General features: G+C 32.1%; 2 protein-coding genes across 29 annotated transcripts in view; both read left to right on the plus strand.

Annotated features, from left to right (window-relative positions):
• Positions 1-18657, plus strand: part of pyd (zonula occludens-like protein polychaetoid) — a 72641-nt gene that overhangs the window by 39403 nt on the left and 14581 nt on the right. For 21 of the 28 annotated variants that reach the window (XM_088183576.1, XM_088183572.1, XM_088183558.1 and 18 more), the window contains 10 exons: positions 13058-13254; positions 13325-13518; positions 13586-13858; positions 13927-14172; positions 14250-14313; positions 14589-14739; positions 14805-14937; positions 15001-15492; positions 15715-15934; positions 16005-16185. In XM_088183576.1, coding sequence (XP_088039702.1) covers positions 13058-13254; positions 13325-13518; positions 13586-13858; positions 13927-14172; positions 14250-14313; positions 14589-14739; positions 14805-14937; positions 15001-15492; positions 15715-15934; positions 16005-16185 — 2151 coding nt within the window. Of the gene's footprint in view, positions 1-9967; positions 10289-13057; positions 13255-13324; positions 13519-13585; positions 13859-13926; positions 14173-14249; positions 14314-14588; positions 14740-14804; positions 14938-15000; positions 15493-15714; positions 15935-16004; positions 16186-18657 lie in introns of those variants that run through there. The other 7 variants (XM_088183577.1, XM_088183568.1, XM_088183567.1 and 4 more) reach the window with 2 other exon arrangements.
• Positions 771-2290, plus strand: LOC148236293 (uncharacterized). Its single transcript, XM_088183611.1, has 2 exons — positions 771-1173; positions 1242-2290. The coding sequence occupies exons 1-2, from the start codon at positions 897-899 to the stop codon at positions 2207-2209; spliced, it is 1245 nt and encodes a 414-aa protein (XP_088039737.1). The 5' UTR covers positions 771-896; the 3' UTR covers positions 2210-2290.

The raw sequence follows: 18657 nt of genomic DNA on the forward strand, positions 1-18657 counted from the left end.
TCGTCCGGTTTAAGATATTAATACTTCCTTATAAACGTCATAAATATTCAATGAATAAATATGTTTGAGTACTTTATAAAATCAATAGTGAGGAGAAAAACGATAATAATTTAAAGATACAGCTAAAGTTATCATATAATTTTACATATTAATTGAGTTATCTTACCTTTGTGGCAAGAATATTTTACAATGTAATTTTGGTGGATTATTCAAAAATGTTTTTAATTAATGGGATTTACTGAAAAAGTTTTGTATGTGAACAAAAACTTGTTTTTGCGAAAATTTCCTTACTTTGGTTATATTTTACAAATTCTTCCTTATTACTTAAATATTTCCTTTAAAAGTGGTTTTAAAGTTGATTTCAATCATCGTTCGCTTCGTTTCGCACCTAACCATTTCAGTTAAAAAGCAATCCTTTGGCGGAAAAATATCCCCAATCGCCTGACATAATAATTTATTACGTTATTTATATTTTTGAAATTATATAAAACGTGATATTGGAAATTCTTTTTCGTGTATTTTATTTTTCACTTTGCAAATTATTACATTATCATCATTAAAATTGCCCGCGGATCGCATTTGCGGTTTGCTTCTTGTTTCGGCGCGTTTGTCCGATCGTTACGCCGCTCGCTCGACCGCGAAAACAATCGATACTATTATTATTGTTTTTTTTATATTATTATTGAATTTTAATTGTATGTATAGACTGTCGGGCGAAAAGTGGTACGTTCGGTAGCCGCTCGCTTTCGATGGCCGCGGACGTTGGCAACACTGCGTCCCACGTGCGTTTGGCGTTAGTCGGCTCTGCTGGTTTCGATTGACTCAAAAGTGTTTTAAAGTGAATTTTAAATATACAAAACGATCAAAGTGAAGTGTAGAATAAACAAATAAACAAAATGGCGATGTTAGCCGAGCCGCGTCGCAAGAAAAAGTTTATAAATATAAGAGGAAAGACTCATTGGTCTGAAGATAATAATAAATTCGGTCAGAAGATGCTGGAAAAGATGGGTTGGCAGAAGGGAAACGGACTGGGAGCCAACCAGGACGGCATGACCGATCACATCAAGGTCAAACTCAAAGACGACGGATCGGGTCTCGGCTTCAAAGACAAGAATGATCAGTGGACTGAGCACGAAGACAGCTTCAACGGTCTACTTCTGTCGCTCAACGGAGGTATTGTGTCAATCTATTCGTTACTTGAGTAATCTATAGACAGTGCTTGATTTTATTTGTATTTTCAGGTGCGGTAGATACTGATAAACTGCACAGTGAGACTTCTTTAGAAGAAAAGTCTAAAAAATCCAAGTCGAGATTACACTACAAGAAATTTACTAAAGGAAAAGATATAACGCAATACAGTGCTAAAGATTTGGCTAACATATTCGGCAAGAAGACGCTGCGTAAAGAAGTGAAAGTTGAAGAAGTTCAATCTGAAGAAGAACCGGAAGAAACGAAACCGAGTATTCCGGGATACTCGTTTGTAGAAGGCGGAAGCATCAATGATTATTTCAAGTCTAAAATGTCCGCTTATAGCTCTGCTCAGAATTCTGATAACGATAGAGATGATAAGAATGAAGATGATTTTACGTTCGTTGGATTCGCCGGTTCCGGTGGAAACTCTGACGAAGCTACCGATCGAAGCAATGACAAGGATGAATCGAAAGACAGTAATGAAAACACTCTGAATGTATATAGTAATTTTGTGGGATTTAAAAGCGAAAAAAAGGATGAGTCTGAAAGTGATAATCTAAATACTAAAATTAGCTTTGTTAAAGCTAAGAAGAGTAAGAGGAAACGGAACGATGAATGTACGAATGTGAAAGAAAATGTTCATAGTAATTTTGTTGGTTTTAAAAGCGAAGAAAAGGATGAGTTGGAGGGTAGTTGTTTAAATACAGAGATTAGCTTCGTAAAAGCTAAGAAATGCAAGAGGAAACAGAGCGTAGAGGGAACTGAGTTTAATGTGATTAAACAAATTAGCTTTGTAAAAGCGAATAATGCTGATGAGAACGAATGTGAAACTGTAAGTAAAAAGAAGAAACGAAAAACGAATGATGAAGATTTAGATATTGAATCTGTAAAGAAAGAAAAGAAATCTAAAAAGAAGCGGAAATCAGAAGAAAATGTAAACGAAGTAGAATTAATGGTAATCACTGAAGATGCCGCAGAAATCCCCATTAAAAGAAAGAAAAAAAAGAAGAACAAATGATAATAGTAAATTTTTTTTGTGTCTATCGAGAGATGAATTTATTTATGTAAATAATTATTGAAATATAAAATTTATATTTTATTTTACTATTTTCTTTGCATCAAAAATCGTTTAAATAATGTAGAATTTTTTGTTGCTAGTTTTATTTTTATTAGAAGTATTGACGTTTAAGGTTTTAATTACGTTCATTTTTGAGCCTTAAATACTTGGCTAATACTAATATTTCCTTGTTGACGAATCGTTTTTCTCTATAGCATCTATGTTTTTGATTAAAAAGATTATTTCGATATGAACATTTTTAACTATGCCTCAAGATTTCAATTTTAAATATATACATAAAAGTTAATTAACTTAATATTTTTAAGTATTAATTATATAGTTAAATTTTTGTGGGTTTCTTTTATGAAGTGTAATCCTAAGAATGAAAATCACTAAGATTCGTATAATATTGTATTGTACAAAATAAATTTCTTATTGATAATTTTACAATTTTAATGTTATAGTAATTTTTATTACTGATCGCATTATTATGTCGAATCAAAACCAGAAGGCTAAAAATCGGTTTATAAATAATTTTACATTGGCAACTAATTCTTTAATAAGTAAATAATTCCATAAATGATCAGTTATTAAAATAAAGATACTTTGCTGTTCAGGGGAGTAAAATTTGCTTATACATTTTATTTATTTATATATGTACACTTTAAATGATATTTTTAAGTAAGTTTGTTGTATAGAGTTATTCATGCGAGCTTACTGTTCTGACCAAGGCTCGTTTGCAGCTAACCTGTTAAATTTTTAAAACGAATTTATGTAGCGAAAAGTTAATTTCTTCTAAATTATTTATTTGCTACAAAATGTGATTCTAAATAAATAAATAAAATAGCGAATAATAAGGGCAAAACATCAATATTTCATCATTTTTGTGGGTACTTGTTTAGAATGTCAGCGCCACGCTCAGAAACCAATGGTTATGAACTCTTCTGCGTTTGGCCCTAGCGGCTACAAAAGGCGCCCAGCAGCGTTTTGCTACATAAATATGTTTTCAAATTTAAATTAGTTAGGTGCGAACGAGCGGTAGCGAGTGAACGTTTATTAGAACAGTGAAAGAACACTCCATAAATAACGCTGCAAAGAACGTACTTAAAAAAGGGATTATATATATTCTTCACAAGATTTATTTTACATAAATGCTTAGAACAACGTTCGCTCACACCCAATCATTTAAAAACGTATTTATGTAGCAGAACGCTGTTGGTGAAAACAGGTGATGTATATAAATAAATAAAACGTTTAACCAAATAAATAAATTTGTGTTTAAGTAAGAAAGTATATCGAACGTATCGTGTGGTTTAGAGCTAATAGTAAACCCAAACTTGCCATTTTTCTCAATTATGAATAATGATGAAATGGATAGCTCTCGAACTGACTGTGTTAACGCGAATAGAGTATATACATATTTACGGATCATTTATTTTATGAAGAATTTTAGAAATGTGTAATTTACTGATAATTTATTTTATTTAACTGATCCAATAATTAGCTGGCAATGTAAAATTAATTATATATCTATTTTTAACTTATTCTGAATTGTCAATGTCCTGTTTTGTTAAAGTTTGGTTCGACATGTTCTGTTTCGTCCGGTTACCCCTTAATTTATATGCAAAATTAATACGCTGATTTTTTTATTAGTTCTTATAATAATTTGATAAAATATTTTTTCGCCAATAATTATTTAATAATACCTTATTTCGTTGGGGTTTGTTATTATAATATTTGTCATAAAAGTTCAATAACTTTAATATAATGATTTTTTATTAATATTAGTAATAATTTTGTTGCTTAGACCATTTTCACAAATTTTTCGGGATTATTTGATTGAAATTGATACAAAATTACTGATATTGTTTAGCATTATAAAATTGTTCTTTACTTCACATTAAACTAATAGCATATAGTAAATCATTACATTTAAATCTGAATACAACTGCCACAAGTAGTCATTAAAAGTAATAAAACGACTATTAAAAAAAAAATGTTTTTAATATTCATTTTAATAATTTAGAAAATGAGAAAATTTAGTTTTTACGTCATATATGTATAAAAAATAATTAAATAAAAATATCACAGATGTCAATATGATGTTAAATTAAAATATTTTACAATTTTGTGATATACATTAGTATGATACACTTACATTACCTAATTAAACACAATTTTTTACTTAAAAATAGTTGGAATTAAAGATATAATATATTCGACAAACACCGTACGGTCATCGTAATTTTCATATAAATTGAATTTATTTGTTGTACAAGCGTATAAATTTTATCTTTATGGCAAAATAGTGTAATGTGTAAATACACTTTATTTTATTGCATGAATATGTAATTTATTATATTTGATAAATTAATTTTGATTTTATAAAGAGGGAAATGTTTTTCTCTGTGGCAACACCGAACGTGTCACGCGCATGGCGACACTGCCTTTATAGGTTGGAGGACGCGTTAAGCGCATGTCACTTCCTTCGTTGAGTTATCATTATAAAACAAGGTTTTTCTCGGTTTAAATGTATATCAAGCTTATGAAAGTTTCGTAGTATTGCGGTTATGTTCATACAGAAAAAATGGGAAGGAGGAAAGGGAAAAATAAACACATATCTGATGAATCTCATAATCCAAATACTGTTTTGAGCGAAATTGTGTCTGAATTGCAGCTGAATGAGAATAACGTCCCGAAAAGATCGCGCGTAGAAAGCAAATCTGAAGAAACGTCGAAGAAGAAGGTGAAACGGAAACAAGAGAGGAATACGACGGAGCAGAATGGTAAAGAAGAAGATTCCGACGGAACGGAAGATGGAATGGTATTGACGTCTAGTGTCATATCGGACGTTTGGGAGTTGATTGAGATTAAAAAGTTATTAAGCGACCAGTTTTTGAGTGCTCAGCGTAAAGTTTATTATAACAGCAGGGTTCCTGAGTTGAACGAGAGCATAATGAAGCAACTGCTGATGCAAATTAACAATAAAGACATAGATGAATTTACGATTTTGAATAAATTACACGAGAGTACTCAAAATTCGGCTTATTCTGAAAGTCAACAAGATGAATTTTCAAGTTTGATTGACGTACTATTTAAAAAAATTAGTATCGGCGCTAGTGAAGAATGTTTGAAAAGGCTGAATAATCTAAGTTTTGTATCGGATGAGAAGAAACGCGAACTGTTCAACGAGCAGAAGAAGCCCGAAGTTAAACCGGTGCGGAACGATCTTGCTAATTTTTTAATTACGGATACTTTGAGACTTTTGAATCTTATCAGAAGATTGATGGAGAATCCATTTTTCGACGAGGTCAAGTTGAAAACTACGATGGACAAGATTAGAAAATTAAGAGAAACCGAAACGCAGAAGTTGCTATTGGCGCCCGACGTCACTTACGGCGAAGATGAACTGCGTAACATCGCTATTTTTATGCAAGACGCTAGGACCACCGAAGCCGTCAGGACGAAGATTCACGAGAAGATTGACGGGGTTAGAAAGAAGTCTATATGCGCTATAAAGAACAATAAAACTAAACTGAAAGATCAATTGTTAAAGTCCGACGATTTGATTCTGTTCAAAGGGACTAATTTAGAGTTTATCGAAGGATACGGAATCTTAGAACCCCCTTACGTTAGATGTGTAAATATCTGGAAACATAAAAAGGAGAAAAAAGTTAAAAGCTGATGTTAAATTAACTCATAGTCAATTTGTTAAAAAATATATTTTTTTAATGTAAATGTACACATATTACGTATTTGTAAATAAAAAATATTATACTTAATTACTTGTTTTTATTTACATAAATTAGTAATTCACTTTTAATATTTAATTTACTTTTATGGCAATGATGTGGATCGAGTTTAGCTATATATAACATTTAGTAGGCAGCATTTTATTGGTTTGCTCTCATCGGATAATAAAAGTTTTACCGGTTCGTTTGGTAGCTTTGTAAAAAAGTATTTTTTAACCATTGAAGACAATATAATATGTACAGTAGTGTTAATAGTATTGCTTTTTTGACATATAAAGTAGATTTTTAAATCACAGTTTGAAGGCCATTATTTGCACTCTTGATTATTCTTGATGACTGCTTGGCTTAACCTGTACCTGTTCCAGATGTTGGGACCACTATCTGAAAAAAAAACACAAGATTACAATGACAAAATAGAAAATATTTCGCTCTATCCTTGTAAATACTATTTAGTAAATTGATCACTATGGTTATTTACACAACACTAATGATTCTCAACATATTTTTAAACGCACGGAATTTATTATTTTTTTTTTATTAATTTGATATATTAAACGGTAAATATATGTATGTATGTACATTACAATTACTTACGTATTTATATGTTATATTTGTCCATAGTATGATATTTGTCGAAGCAATCTTTCATATGAAGATATGATATTAAATTACGGTTATAAACATCTCCTTTATTTTTTTTTCGCTAGCTTATTTTACATAATATATGTAGTACCTACTTGGTAAAAGTCTAGTCAACATCGTGACGCTTTTTTTGTCCTTTTATGCTATAATAATACTATAATATTACTGTTAGTAAATTTATATCTTACAGCTTCTCCCTTGCTTTTTTTTATTGCTTGTGTTAGACCTAATTGCACTAGTTAGATATATTCTTTGGAAAAATAAATTATCAGCATGTAATATTGGCAGGGTGATCCAATTCGATTCAGCACTGTAAATCAGACAGCTGTCAATAATCACGTGTGTTCAAAATGTCAAATGCAGGGACATCGTTTCAACTTTTTTCAGGAAGGGCAAAGTAATCGTTTCTTTAATATTTCGATTTCATGAAGATTCATAGTATTTTTCATTAAATGACATGCATTCAGTCCATGATGGGAATCCACGTTAAAAGCAATAAAACCGCGCCGTCGTCATCGCAGCGGAAAAGCTCGGTTATCTAGCGTTCATATTAAGACTTTTTAAAACAATATTACTACTTACAATAAGTGAAAATCGAATGAAGCACATCTTAACCGAATTTTGACCAATAGGAGAGCGCAAAAAACAATTATCACTTATAAGAAGTCAAAAGTAATAAAACCGGGTCGGCGCCGTCGCAGTGGGAACGCTCAGTAACGAGCGACATGCTTTTTTTTTGCTTTTGACGTGAATTTTTTGCTTCTGAGAAGTGATAATTGTTTTTGCGACCTCCCATTGATCAGTACTCTTATACAAAATAATAAGTCCGTAGTAATAGCAGAAAAGATAAATATCATATTTTTAAAACAGTGTAATATCCAAGTACAAGTCTTTGAATATAATTTGACCATCACTCACAAAATATTTTGGACTTGACCTAATGAAAGTTCTAAATCTATATAATTAGTTTTAGAACTTTCATTAACTTAGGTTTGAACAGAAAATGAAGTCATTTAACTGATATTATTTTTCATAATTAATGAAATGCATAAAATGTTCGATTAACACAAAATATCCGAAGATATATTTAAATTTGTGTTTTTTTTTTAAAAAAAGCTCCGAAACTAAAGTTGGATCATCCTTTATATATGATATCCTTTAGTATGAATAATGTATTGCAAAAATCTATCGTACAACTGAATGATAACTTTTGATTAAAATAAAACATTCAGCGTAATTAACTGCCGAGACACTCAATTATTTAATTGAGCGTAGAATGAGATCATGCTATACCTTTTTGTCATTGTTTATGCACGCACACAAACGTATTTCCTACTCAGACCCGATGACGTCAAGCACGCGCGGCTTCTCAACGTTAAATAAAACATAATATTTTTTTCTTTAAAAAAATTAATGATAAAAAACATATCTATAAAAATTAAATTTAAATTACTTAAAATAAAACATACATCTATAAACATATAACATACAACAATTCTAAATACATAGAAATCCGGGTATTTTATTACTGTTTAATGTAAACTAATATGTATTTGTCTTATTTTTTTATCATAACAAATGTTGATATCATATTATATGGATGTTCCGTGTTTTTATTACAATCCGATGAATCTTAAATATTTGATATGAACTATAAATAATAAAAAAATATTACTGCTTTTATAATAAATAATTATTTAAAATGTATATGTGAAAAGTGCTTACTTCGTAATTGCAGTAATCTTCGCCTGATTCTGATTAGAACATTTTAATCACGTCTTTGCTATCCGAGAAAAATTTCACACCTTCAAATCGGAATCATTATATATTTTGAGCATCGCTATAAATATTAATTAAAGTAAAGTTAGTAATTAAAATTATTTAACGAAATAAAAATATCGAGTATATTTGTTAAGTCGAAAAATAATTGAGAAGCGCAGGAATATTCTGTGCTTCGACGTAACTCTCCAGATGACAGGCAAACAAATACTGAGGCACGATTGAAACGCCATCTGATGCGTGCGTCAAAGCGAGTCTCGCTCTATCACACGCACTTGTGCATCTCGCTCGCACACGTACAAGCGAATTCGTGCGAGAGAAAAGGAGATATACATATTCACCGTCCAATATACTCACCCATCTCTCTCTTGCGAAATTCTTTGACAAAGTGGTATGGTATGGGCGCGTGAAAGTTAATCTTCGCAACGTTAACATCAACTCCATAATTCGGAATTTAATCTTCTCAAAATGAATTAAAAACAGTAATTTTATTAATTTAAAGAAAATATGTACGTAAATGTAAAAACAAAACTTTTTAAATTGAGAACCATGGATAACAAATTTTGAGCGGTTGGCACAGACTGGTCAAAGAATTGTTTCCAAAATCCATCGACGGATTAAGTAATTTGCCAATTTCTAAATATTTTTACTGTAATATATTGCAGTAAGTATCTCTGAGTAACTAATAAAATAAAATACTGGAAATTTTATCATCATATCATTTAAAATGGCTTCAGAAAATATAAAATATATTGGGCATGACATACATGCCTTTTGGTTAAACAGTGACAGTGTTCTCATTTATCAAACCACATTAATTCATTTCATTGTTATTATTTATATATTGTTACAAAAAGCGTATTAGCGCTCCAATTGCAAGCCTTCATCCATGACGGCATTATGATTATATTTAATTATAAGATTCGTTTTTTTTTATAATTATCCTTAATTGAGGGGTAAGATAATTCGTAGCATCGAATTGATAGTCTATGATGCGTCTCGAAGTAACGAGGTTTCAAAGTCGTTAGCGGCCTTTGAAAGTTTGTTAATCCGAATACGAAAAAATTCCGCTCCGGCCGCTCCGATTGCGACGACCGGATAAAACGTGGATAATTACGCCGGCCGGCGGGTTGAGGAATTCTCGTCAGTCGCCGCGAACCTTTTCTCTATGAATTTTTTCGGCCGCCATTTTCGTCGCTGTTATTGCGCAATACTCGATATACGCACAATCGAGATGAAAGTATTACGTCGATAGATGCGGAGGAATGCGAAGAACGGCATACCCGGTAGAGGCGGTCGCGAACCCGCCGGCCGTCGAGTCGTTCAAATCAGGGTTGCCAGATTCGAATCGAGTCGATTCACTTTAAACGATTTACGATGATCAATCATTCGGAAGGGACACGGGTGCAATTGACGATCGGAGCGTTTCAAACCGTACGATTATAATGCATGTTCGTTTGTTATCGGCGTCGATATGAAAACGCTGGCAACCCTGAGGGTCGCGAGCCGGCGGTTGCGGATCCGCGGAAGGCTCGGCCGCACCTCCGATCTACCTGAACCGTTAATACTCACCTGCGCGCCGCGGAATCCGCTCGCTGCTTCGCATAGCAGAACTTTTCGATCCGAGTGACAATAATATTCGTGCAGCGATTCCTTCGGCTCGCCCCTTTCCCTCGTTCAAAGGGATAAATCGCGCGCGAAAATTCGAATTGAAATATTGCGCAATACTTTGGAGCAGGTTTCGACCGGCGCATTTGATTGTCTCTATTTTTTCGTCGCGCCCATTTACATAATGTGCCAGTACTAGTACTAGTTCTGGTGGAACATGAGGAGGAGGCTGAATAGTTTAAAGGCCCTCATCTTCAAGGTACACACATACACATGCACATACAATATATTGTTCATTGTTTCGATTAATTGTATAAAAAATGAGCATAAACAATAGTGTCTCTCGTTTCCATATCGTACTTTGGAATGTGCGTTAAATACGAGACCACTTTTATTTAGGTTTGTGTTTGAACAGCAAATGTACGTTTCGCAATTGTCAAATTGAATATCAGTTAAAATATATCTACTAGTGAAAATATAACTTCACCGAAAAATAAACACATTCACTGTAACATTTATACATCGCATGTATTGTAATTTAATAATAATAAGTATGTAAATGTATATTTTACTAGCACCTGTTAGATGAATTATATTTTCACTGATAAAAATATATATATCTACCGAAAATATATTTTTTAGTGATTTCATTGAATTGACATATTTTGAAACATATTTTCGGAATAGATTCGTGATTGTTTTTTAGATTTTCTTTAATAAATAACCCAATAATTTTTGGTTTAGATATTTTTTTAATATTTCTGTTTCATTAAAATTCATAGTATTTAATTAAATGACATGTATTTTTCTGTCAAAATTCAAGGAAGGACAAATGCGACCACTTCTTCCCCTTCCCCTCAAATAACATCGCTGCCTAAAATATCTAAATATTAATTTCACATAGTCTTGAGTGTGTTTCAATTATTATATAATTTATTATAATTCCGATCAATCATTACAACTTAGGTTTTCCTTTATTTTCTTCATTTAATGGATAAATATCGCTATGAATAATTAAAATAAATTAGTACATGTTATCATTTAATGATTTTAAGCTATTATACTGGATTATCAATATTAAAAACTATTTTATTTTTATTTGTAGAGATCCTGATTCACAAAAAGGGTGATAAATCATGTATCAAAAACACTTATATAACTCTTCACTGTCGGCAAGCGCTAGTGAACCAACAGCTCGATTTTCGTCCGTGTCGTTTCACAGTCACTAATCTCTCGTGTCTCTCAAAAGCGGTGACAAAATCCCTCGATTATAAAATCCAAGTCTTCGTTAAATGTCATATATTTTTTTGACCAAATTCAAGGGGGCAAAAACGTCCACCTCCCCCTCCCCCTAAATGACAACCCTGTTTAGAATCCTGGTCAAAAGCAATAAAATCGTGCCATCGCAGTGGAAACGCTCTGTTATCTAACATTCATATTAAGACTTTTTTAAACAATATTACGACTTGCAATAAGTGAGAATCAAATAAAACATATCTAAGCCAAGCGAAAATCGTATTATACATATCCATGCAAGAAGTTAGAGTTTAATAGCAATATTGTTAATCTTTTTTTAGGATCAGGATTTTACCTACTATATAGACAATGTGCTGTGTGTTGTTCTCAGAAAGTAACTAATAAACGCAATTTTGTTTATAAATAGTGTTACATTATACTAGAATTTGTCAGCAAAATGTCTTTAAAAAAATATTTTAATTAGTTTATGATTAGGTTTATATAAAAAGAGGGTACTTGTTAGTTAGCACAGCACCGCACTCAAAAACCACCAGTTGTTACTTGCCATTGCGCTTCTTGTGACTGGCGTGGTCTCAATGCTGAGCTCTGTTAGTCAATCAACGTTCGCGCGCTTATGAATTTATTATATGGAATGCAAATTAATATGAAAATATTTTATAGTTAACAAATTTTACAGTTGTGAAACGTTTATTTGCTGTTCAAACCAGAACCTAACCTAAACGAATATAATAACGGTACAATGGTTAATTTGGTAAGGTTAGGTTTAGTTTTGCACGGAAAATGCAGTGGGGTGTAACAACGGTTGTTTTTTAAGGGTGGCGATGTGCTAATTAATAAGTATCTACAAGAGTTGTTTAATTTATTTCAAAAACTAATAATAACATATTTAAAACTGATTTGGTACTTGTTCAGAATATCGGCGCCTCGCTCAGAAACCAATGGTTATGAATATTTTCTCTGCGCTTGGCCCTAACAGCTACAAAAGCGGCCATCAAGATTTTGCTACATAAATACTTATTAAAATTTAAATTGAGCGAGTGTTGGTCAGAATATTAAAACCATTTATATAAGGTAAATAATATTTTTGACAATTTATATAATCCTCCTTCTAAGTAGATTTGTTGCAGAGAGTAATTTATGTGGTAAAAATAAATATGTTCGCACCTAATTTGTTTAAATCTTAAAACGTATTGATGTATCGAACCGTTGTTGTCAACTTTTGGGGCCATTAGGGCCAAACATAGGAGAAATTGATTTTATCTTGATTTTATAGTTTACAAGAAGAAATTAAAAGATAAAATAACACTAATAGTAATAAAAACATAAAATAAATTAAAGAAAAATTACATTAGAATTAATTATTAATTATGAAAAAAATCTTTTACAAATTAAAATAAAAAATATATTAACTTTTAATTGAAATTATTAAGCTTAATAGTATTTATAACTTATGAAACTACTAAAAATATTATGCTTCTAAAACAATACGAGTTCAGACATTTTGTAGTTTTTATATTATTTGTTACATAACTGTATGTATTATATATTTTTATTTTTTTGTTACTGAGATTTATTTATTAGGTACACGTAAAATTTTGCACTAATTTTAAATTTGTTATTAGTTTGCTTTTTTGCTAGCAACGATATTATTAAATAATAAAGTTTATAGAAATATTAGTATTTCACATCAATAAAAAAAGCCATGACAGTATTTAATCTTTATGGCAAAAATCAAGAATATCTTTTGCTTATGATTTAATTTTGTTCGCAGGGTAGCGGCACCGGGGGTAGCGGGAACGGGTCTTGGGCCGGCTGGGAGACGCACCATGTGAGCGTTTCTCGCGTGCCAGGATACGGTTTCGGCATAGCCGTATCCGGCGGACGCGACAATCCACACTTTGCGAGCGGCGATCCGTCTATAGCTGTCAGCGACGTTCTCAAAGCTGGACCGGCACAGGACTTACTGCAGTGAGCATGACTCGATTACAACTAAGATGGACGACCTTAAAAATCGTTACTTTAAACGCTAAACTTTCAGAGTAAACGACCGAATCATGAGTGTCAACGGAGTATCATTAGAAAATGTCGAATACGCTACCGCCGTGCAAGTCTTGCGAGACAGCGGGAATACGGTGTCGCTCGTCGTGCGGAGACGAGCCGCTCCGCCGACGCCTACGCCTTCATCCACCCCCACCACTATTAAATTAACGCTTACCAAAGGAAAGAAAGAAGGTTGGTTTCTATTAATATATTAATATATATTTATTTACGATGCCATCTATCGTTGTTATCGTTTCAGATTTCGGAATCGTATTAGGCTGTAAATTATTCATTAAAGAACTTTCGCCCAAAGCTAGAGAGCAATTAAATTCGTCAGGGCAGGGTCTCGGCGAAGGAGACGTCATCACCAGGATAAACAATACCGCTTGCAACGACACCATGTCGCTGAAGGAGGCTAGGAAATTAATCGAAAGCTGCAAGGAGAGATTGAACATAGTCGCCGTCAGAGAAACTAGATTGTCTTCCAATAATCAATCCGGTTTACTAGATCAAAGCTATCAAAATAATTATGGTGAGCTGTTAATTATATCTTTAAATATCTAATAGCAATTTATTTAATTTATTTTGTTATCATTTTAGGATCTGACGCTATAAATTCATATTCAGGACAGAATTTATATGTGGCGCCACCGTCTCGTTCAACTTTACTAGGCGATAGTGCTTTAAATAGTAGTATTAACTTAAATGGGAGTGGTACTGTTAACGGTAACGCTGTTGCAAACGGAAGTCGTTCACGAGGACCGTTGCCGTTGAATCACGAGGCTCCTTCCTCGCCGCATCAACACACTCACCCGCCGAGGCCGCCGCCTCCTAGAGTAGAAGGTGGTCCGTCTTGAAATTATATTTATACATACATATATTAATAAGAGGCTGTATACTTAAGAGTACTTTGTCTGTTTTAGATTATTATAGTAGTAGAAGACAGTTATATGAAGAAGATCCTTTAAATCAAAGAAATAAACCAGCGTAAGTTTATGTTATTTTTAATTTAATTGTAAATCATAAAAGCAAATTAAAAATCCTCAATATTGCATTCTGTATAAGTGATATGTAACGCATTCCTTTGTATTTGGCTCTGACATTTCAATTTTGTTCGGTATTTAAATTGTTTATTGAATGTACACTCAAAAATGCAATCACTTGTATAACGCCGACAGGAAATATTTTTTTTTCTTAGAGCATTATATTTTTCATTGATTAATCATGTAAATTATTTATATCCATTTTATAATCCATTGCAGTAGTGAACCTCGTTTAATAAGCTTCCAAAAAGATGGATCCGTCGGTTTAAGATTGACTGGCGGTAACCAGGCGGGAATATTCGTTTCTGCTGTTCAGCCTGGAAGTCCTGCTTCGTTACAGGGATTATGTCCTGGTGATAAAATATTAAAAGTAAGTATTCCTAAGTAATTAAATTACCACTGATTGAGCATTTGATATAAATTTTTTTTCTTCAGGTTAACGATATGGACATGAAGGGCGTCACGAGAGAAGAAGCCGTCTTATTCTTATTAAGTTTACAAGAACAAATTGATCTGATCGTTCAGCATTCTCCGGAAGAATACCAAACGATAGCTGCTCAACATAGAGGTACCATTCTAAGTTTATTTTGATTGTTTTATTTATTTATTTATTATGATTTTTATTTTATAGGGGACTCGTTTCATATCAAGTGTCACTTCCATTATATGGAAGCGACGAAAGGCGAGATGACATTCCGTAGCGGCGACGTGTTTCACGTCGTCGACACTTTGCACAACGGCACGGTCGGTGCTTGGCAAGTTTATAGGATAGGTAGAAATAATCAAGAAGTACAAAAGGGAATTATTCCCAACAAAGCGCGAGCCGAAGAGCTTGCGACGGCTCAATTCAACGCAAACAAGAAGGAACTGACGCAGGGATCGTCAGAATCTAGAGGTAGCTTCTTCAGGAGAAGACGCTCCACGCACCGTCGTTCGAAATCTTTGGGGAAGGAACACTGGGACGACGTCGTCTTCTCTGATAGCATATCAAAGTTTCCGGCATATGAGCGAGTCGTCTTGAAGCATCCGGGATTCGTGAGGCCTGTTATATTGTTCGGTCCGATTGCCGATCTAGCCAGAGAGAAACTGTTACGAGACTATCCTGAAAAATTCACATCTCCACGTAAGATTAAGATTTATAAAAACAACTTGTGATCTGAGGATGGAAATGTGTAAGCAGTTACTGTTTTGATCTCTCAAGATTAACTTCGGTTTTGGACTGTCAATTAAAATACTTAGAGAAAGACACTCGTCATTAGCTGATCATTTAAATCCTCATTTTACAGCAAATAAGTGTTTCTTATAAGAAAATAAAGATAATGATTCCGTATTATTATTATTACAGAATTAGATAACTCAATGGAAGACGGCAAGAGTAAAAACACATCTGGAATCATAAGACTATCCGGAATCCGTGCCATAATGGATAGAGGGAAACATGCGTTATTGGACATAACTCCAAATGCTGTAGATCGATTGAATTATGCTCAATTCTATCCGATCGTGGTGTTCTTAAAAGCTGATAATAAGCATATAATTAAGCAGCTTCGTCAAGGAATGCCTAAGTATGTCTCTCAAATATACGATATTCTTATTATGATCATTATGCTTATGCACTTTTTATACAAATTCCAGATCAGCTCACAAGTCTTCCAAGAAACTACTAGAGTATTGTCAACGGATGGAGCGAGTGTGGGGCCATGTTTTCAGTCAAACGATCGGATTAAACGAAGCCACGGCTACAACGTGGTATTCAAAGCTCACCGATTTAGTGCAGCGCAGTCAATCGCAGCAGTTGTGGATCTCCGAAACTAAGGTATTGATCTTAGGACTGTTTAGCGGTGGAGGTATATTTATTTGTATGTATATGTTAGGTGTGGTTGTTTATGACAAACGTTAAATTGTGAGGTCTGATTGAAAAATCTGGCATTGCCATTTTTTTAATCTTACATTTATAGTTGAACATATGTTATCGAGCATTAAATACCGCATTCATTATAATCATATGTATACTAATAAGCTGTCAATTTAAGCTTTATGGTATAAATTAAACGATCTCTGCAGAATGGCCTTGAAAGATTTAGAAGAGAAACTTTTGATTTTGTAGTTCATATAACATTATATTTGATAAAAGATATTTTTTATTAATAAAAAATGTATTGCGCATTACATTGAACAACTTTTCTTGGACTTTACTGTACTACCAGTGAAATTATATTTTCACTAACTCAGCCAGTTAAAATGTATAAAACAATTGATTTAAAATTTCACTGTTCAGTATCGCAAACGTATGATCCGGTACACGTATTTACACGTGATCAGAGATTCACAGAATTGTGATGTCTCATAGTTCGATAAAATACTGCCATATTTCAAATAAATTAAATCAAACCCAAACCTAACTGAATGAAAGTTCAAAAAAATTGTTTAGTTTGTTTAGCAACTGGATGTTTCGCAACTGTCAAATTGAGTTTCAAGGACAGTTTAGAGCAGCATATAATTTCATTATCGCATATCAGTTATATTATATTTATACTAATAGAAATACGTATCTACTAGTAAAAATGTATTTTACTGAAACGTTAATGAAAATTTAATTTTTAGATATTGTCCATTTTTTTTTAAATTTTTTAATAAGTTCTAAATTTTTTTATTTTATTTTTGATTCAAATAAAGTTTAAAAGTTCATAATAAATATATTTAAAGCAGTTTTTTGCCATTTATAAAATTATATTTATGGATTTTAACAGAAAAAAGTGTAATATTCGGAATAAAAAATATTTTTTTAAATCATAATTAATTTGTTTGTTATAATAGATTTTTATTTGCAATATTTTAATGAGATTACATTTTTTTGTGAATTTGTAATCAAATGTAAAAGTTGAATAAATAAATATATTTTGCTTCTGTGCCTTTTTTGCGCTATGCACTTAATAATTTGTGCTACAAACTCATAATCTCGCGCTTTTGTTAGTGTAACTCACAATTCGTTATTTAACTAAATTATTTTATTAGTAGTAGTGAACTTATTAAGCTTTTTATATTTATCAGATTATAATCATGATATGATAAGAACATTGTGTTACATACATTTTTTAATATTATTATTAGATCTACTATCAAATACTAATTGTAGCAGTATGGACTATTTATCATTAGGATAATTAAAATCATTTTGTTATAGCGATTTTTTACAAATTATTAAAAAACATCGACTATTCTACTTTTAATTAGTGGCGTAGTTAGACTTTCAGGCATTTCATTATTTTAGCACGTATTTTACTGGAACAAATAATGAGAATTTCAAGAAACTGGCTAAACTTTTGGGTCTGCGAAAATATTTTTATTGTCATAATAGCCAAGTAATAATTAATCACTTCCCGGTCACGGTACTTTTTTAAAAAAGCGGTATAAAAATATGCAGAAATTGTAAAACATTTAAAAATACTCGTATAAATTAAATTTTTAACTAAAAAAGCTATGATCATTTTCTCGAAAAATTTGCTGATTTTTGAGATCGGAATTTACAAAAAGAGTTCATGTCAGGGAGGGGGGCTAAACTGTTGTTTATTGTTTTCACATATTCATGGATATATATTTTTTAGCGCATTCAATTTAAGCACCACATTACAACGAACTGTCCTTCCATCGCGAAAATTCTGCTCCCAAGCAAATGCCGCCCGGGGCGGGCGTCCACCCCCATATCTCTGCCACTGATTATAATTATAAAATTTTATTATAATCGAGAACAGAGAAAACAAACATTTCTGCATAAAATATTCTGTATTAGATAAATCATATACAAATTAATATAAATAATGGAAGTAGGTTTTCACAATAAATATAATTTTAGTATTTTAAAAATAATTTTTATACAATTTATCGCCATTTTCGTTTATGATTTTTTATTTTTGATTTTCTTGTTTACTATTCTATGACAGTCATAATCAATCATAAAAATACAATTCAAGTAGTGCTTTTTTTCGTGTCCTTGAATACAGAATATAAGGCTTATTTATTTCACTACCATTTGACTGATTGTCTAAGGCTCTGAAGTTTTTTTTCATAAAAGAGGAAAGTAAGAAAACACAAAATCAAATAATAAAACGAGTCGATTACAATGGTGGAGCTTTTTTAATTCATTGGAGGGTAAATTTCAACTAAGATATTTTTTTTTCATTAAAATTTGTCTATGAAGAAGACTATAAGCCATATATTACACATGCTTATAATAAAAAAGATGTGACTATTTATATCTCAGCCTATTCCAGTGGTTAATCAGAAAACT

Source organism: Plectrocnemia conspersa, unplaced genomic scaffold, assembly GCF_051122295.1.
Source record: "Plectrocnemia conspersa isolate PC_06_02 unplaced genomic scaffold, ASM5112229v1 ptg000003l, whole genome shotgun sequence".
Classification (NCBI taxonomy): Eukaryota; Metazoa; Arthropoda; class Insecta; order Trichoptera; family Polycentropodidae; genus Plectrocnemia; species Plectrocnemia conspersa.

What these genes read in the sequence shown, in the direction of transcription:
- LOC148236293 (XM_088183611.1), top strand. Translation starts at nt 897, where the DNA reads ATGGCGATGTTAGCCGAGCCGCGTCGCAAGAAAAAGTTTATAAATATA. An exon ending in ACTTCTGTCGCTCAACGGAG is followed by an intron (nt 1,174 to 1,241) that starts GTATTGTGTCAA and finishes TTGTATTTTCAG; the next exon opens with GTGCGGTAGATACTGATAAA.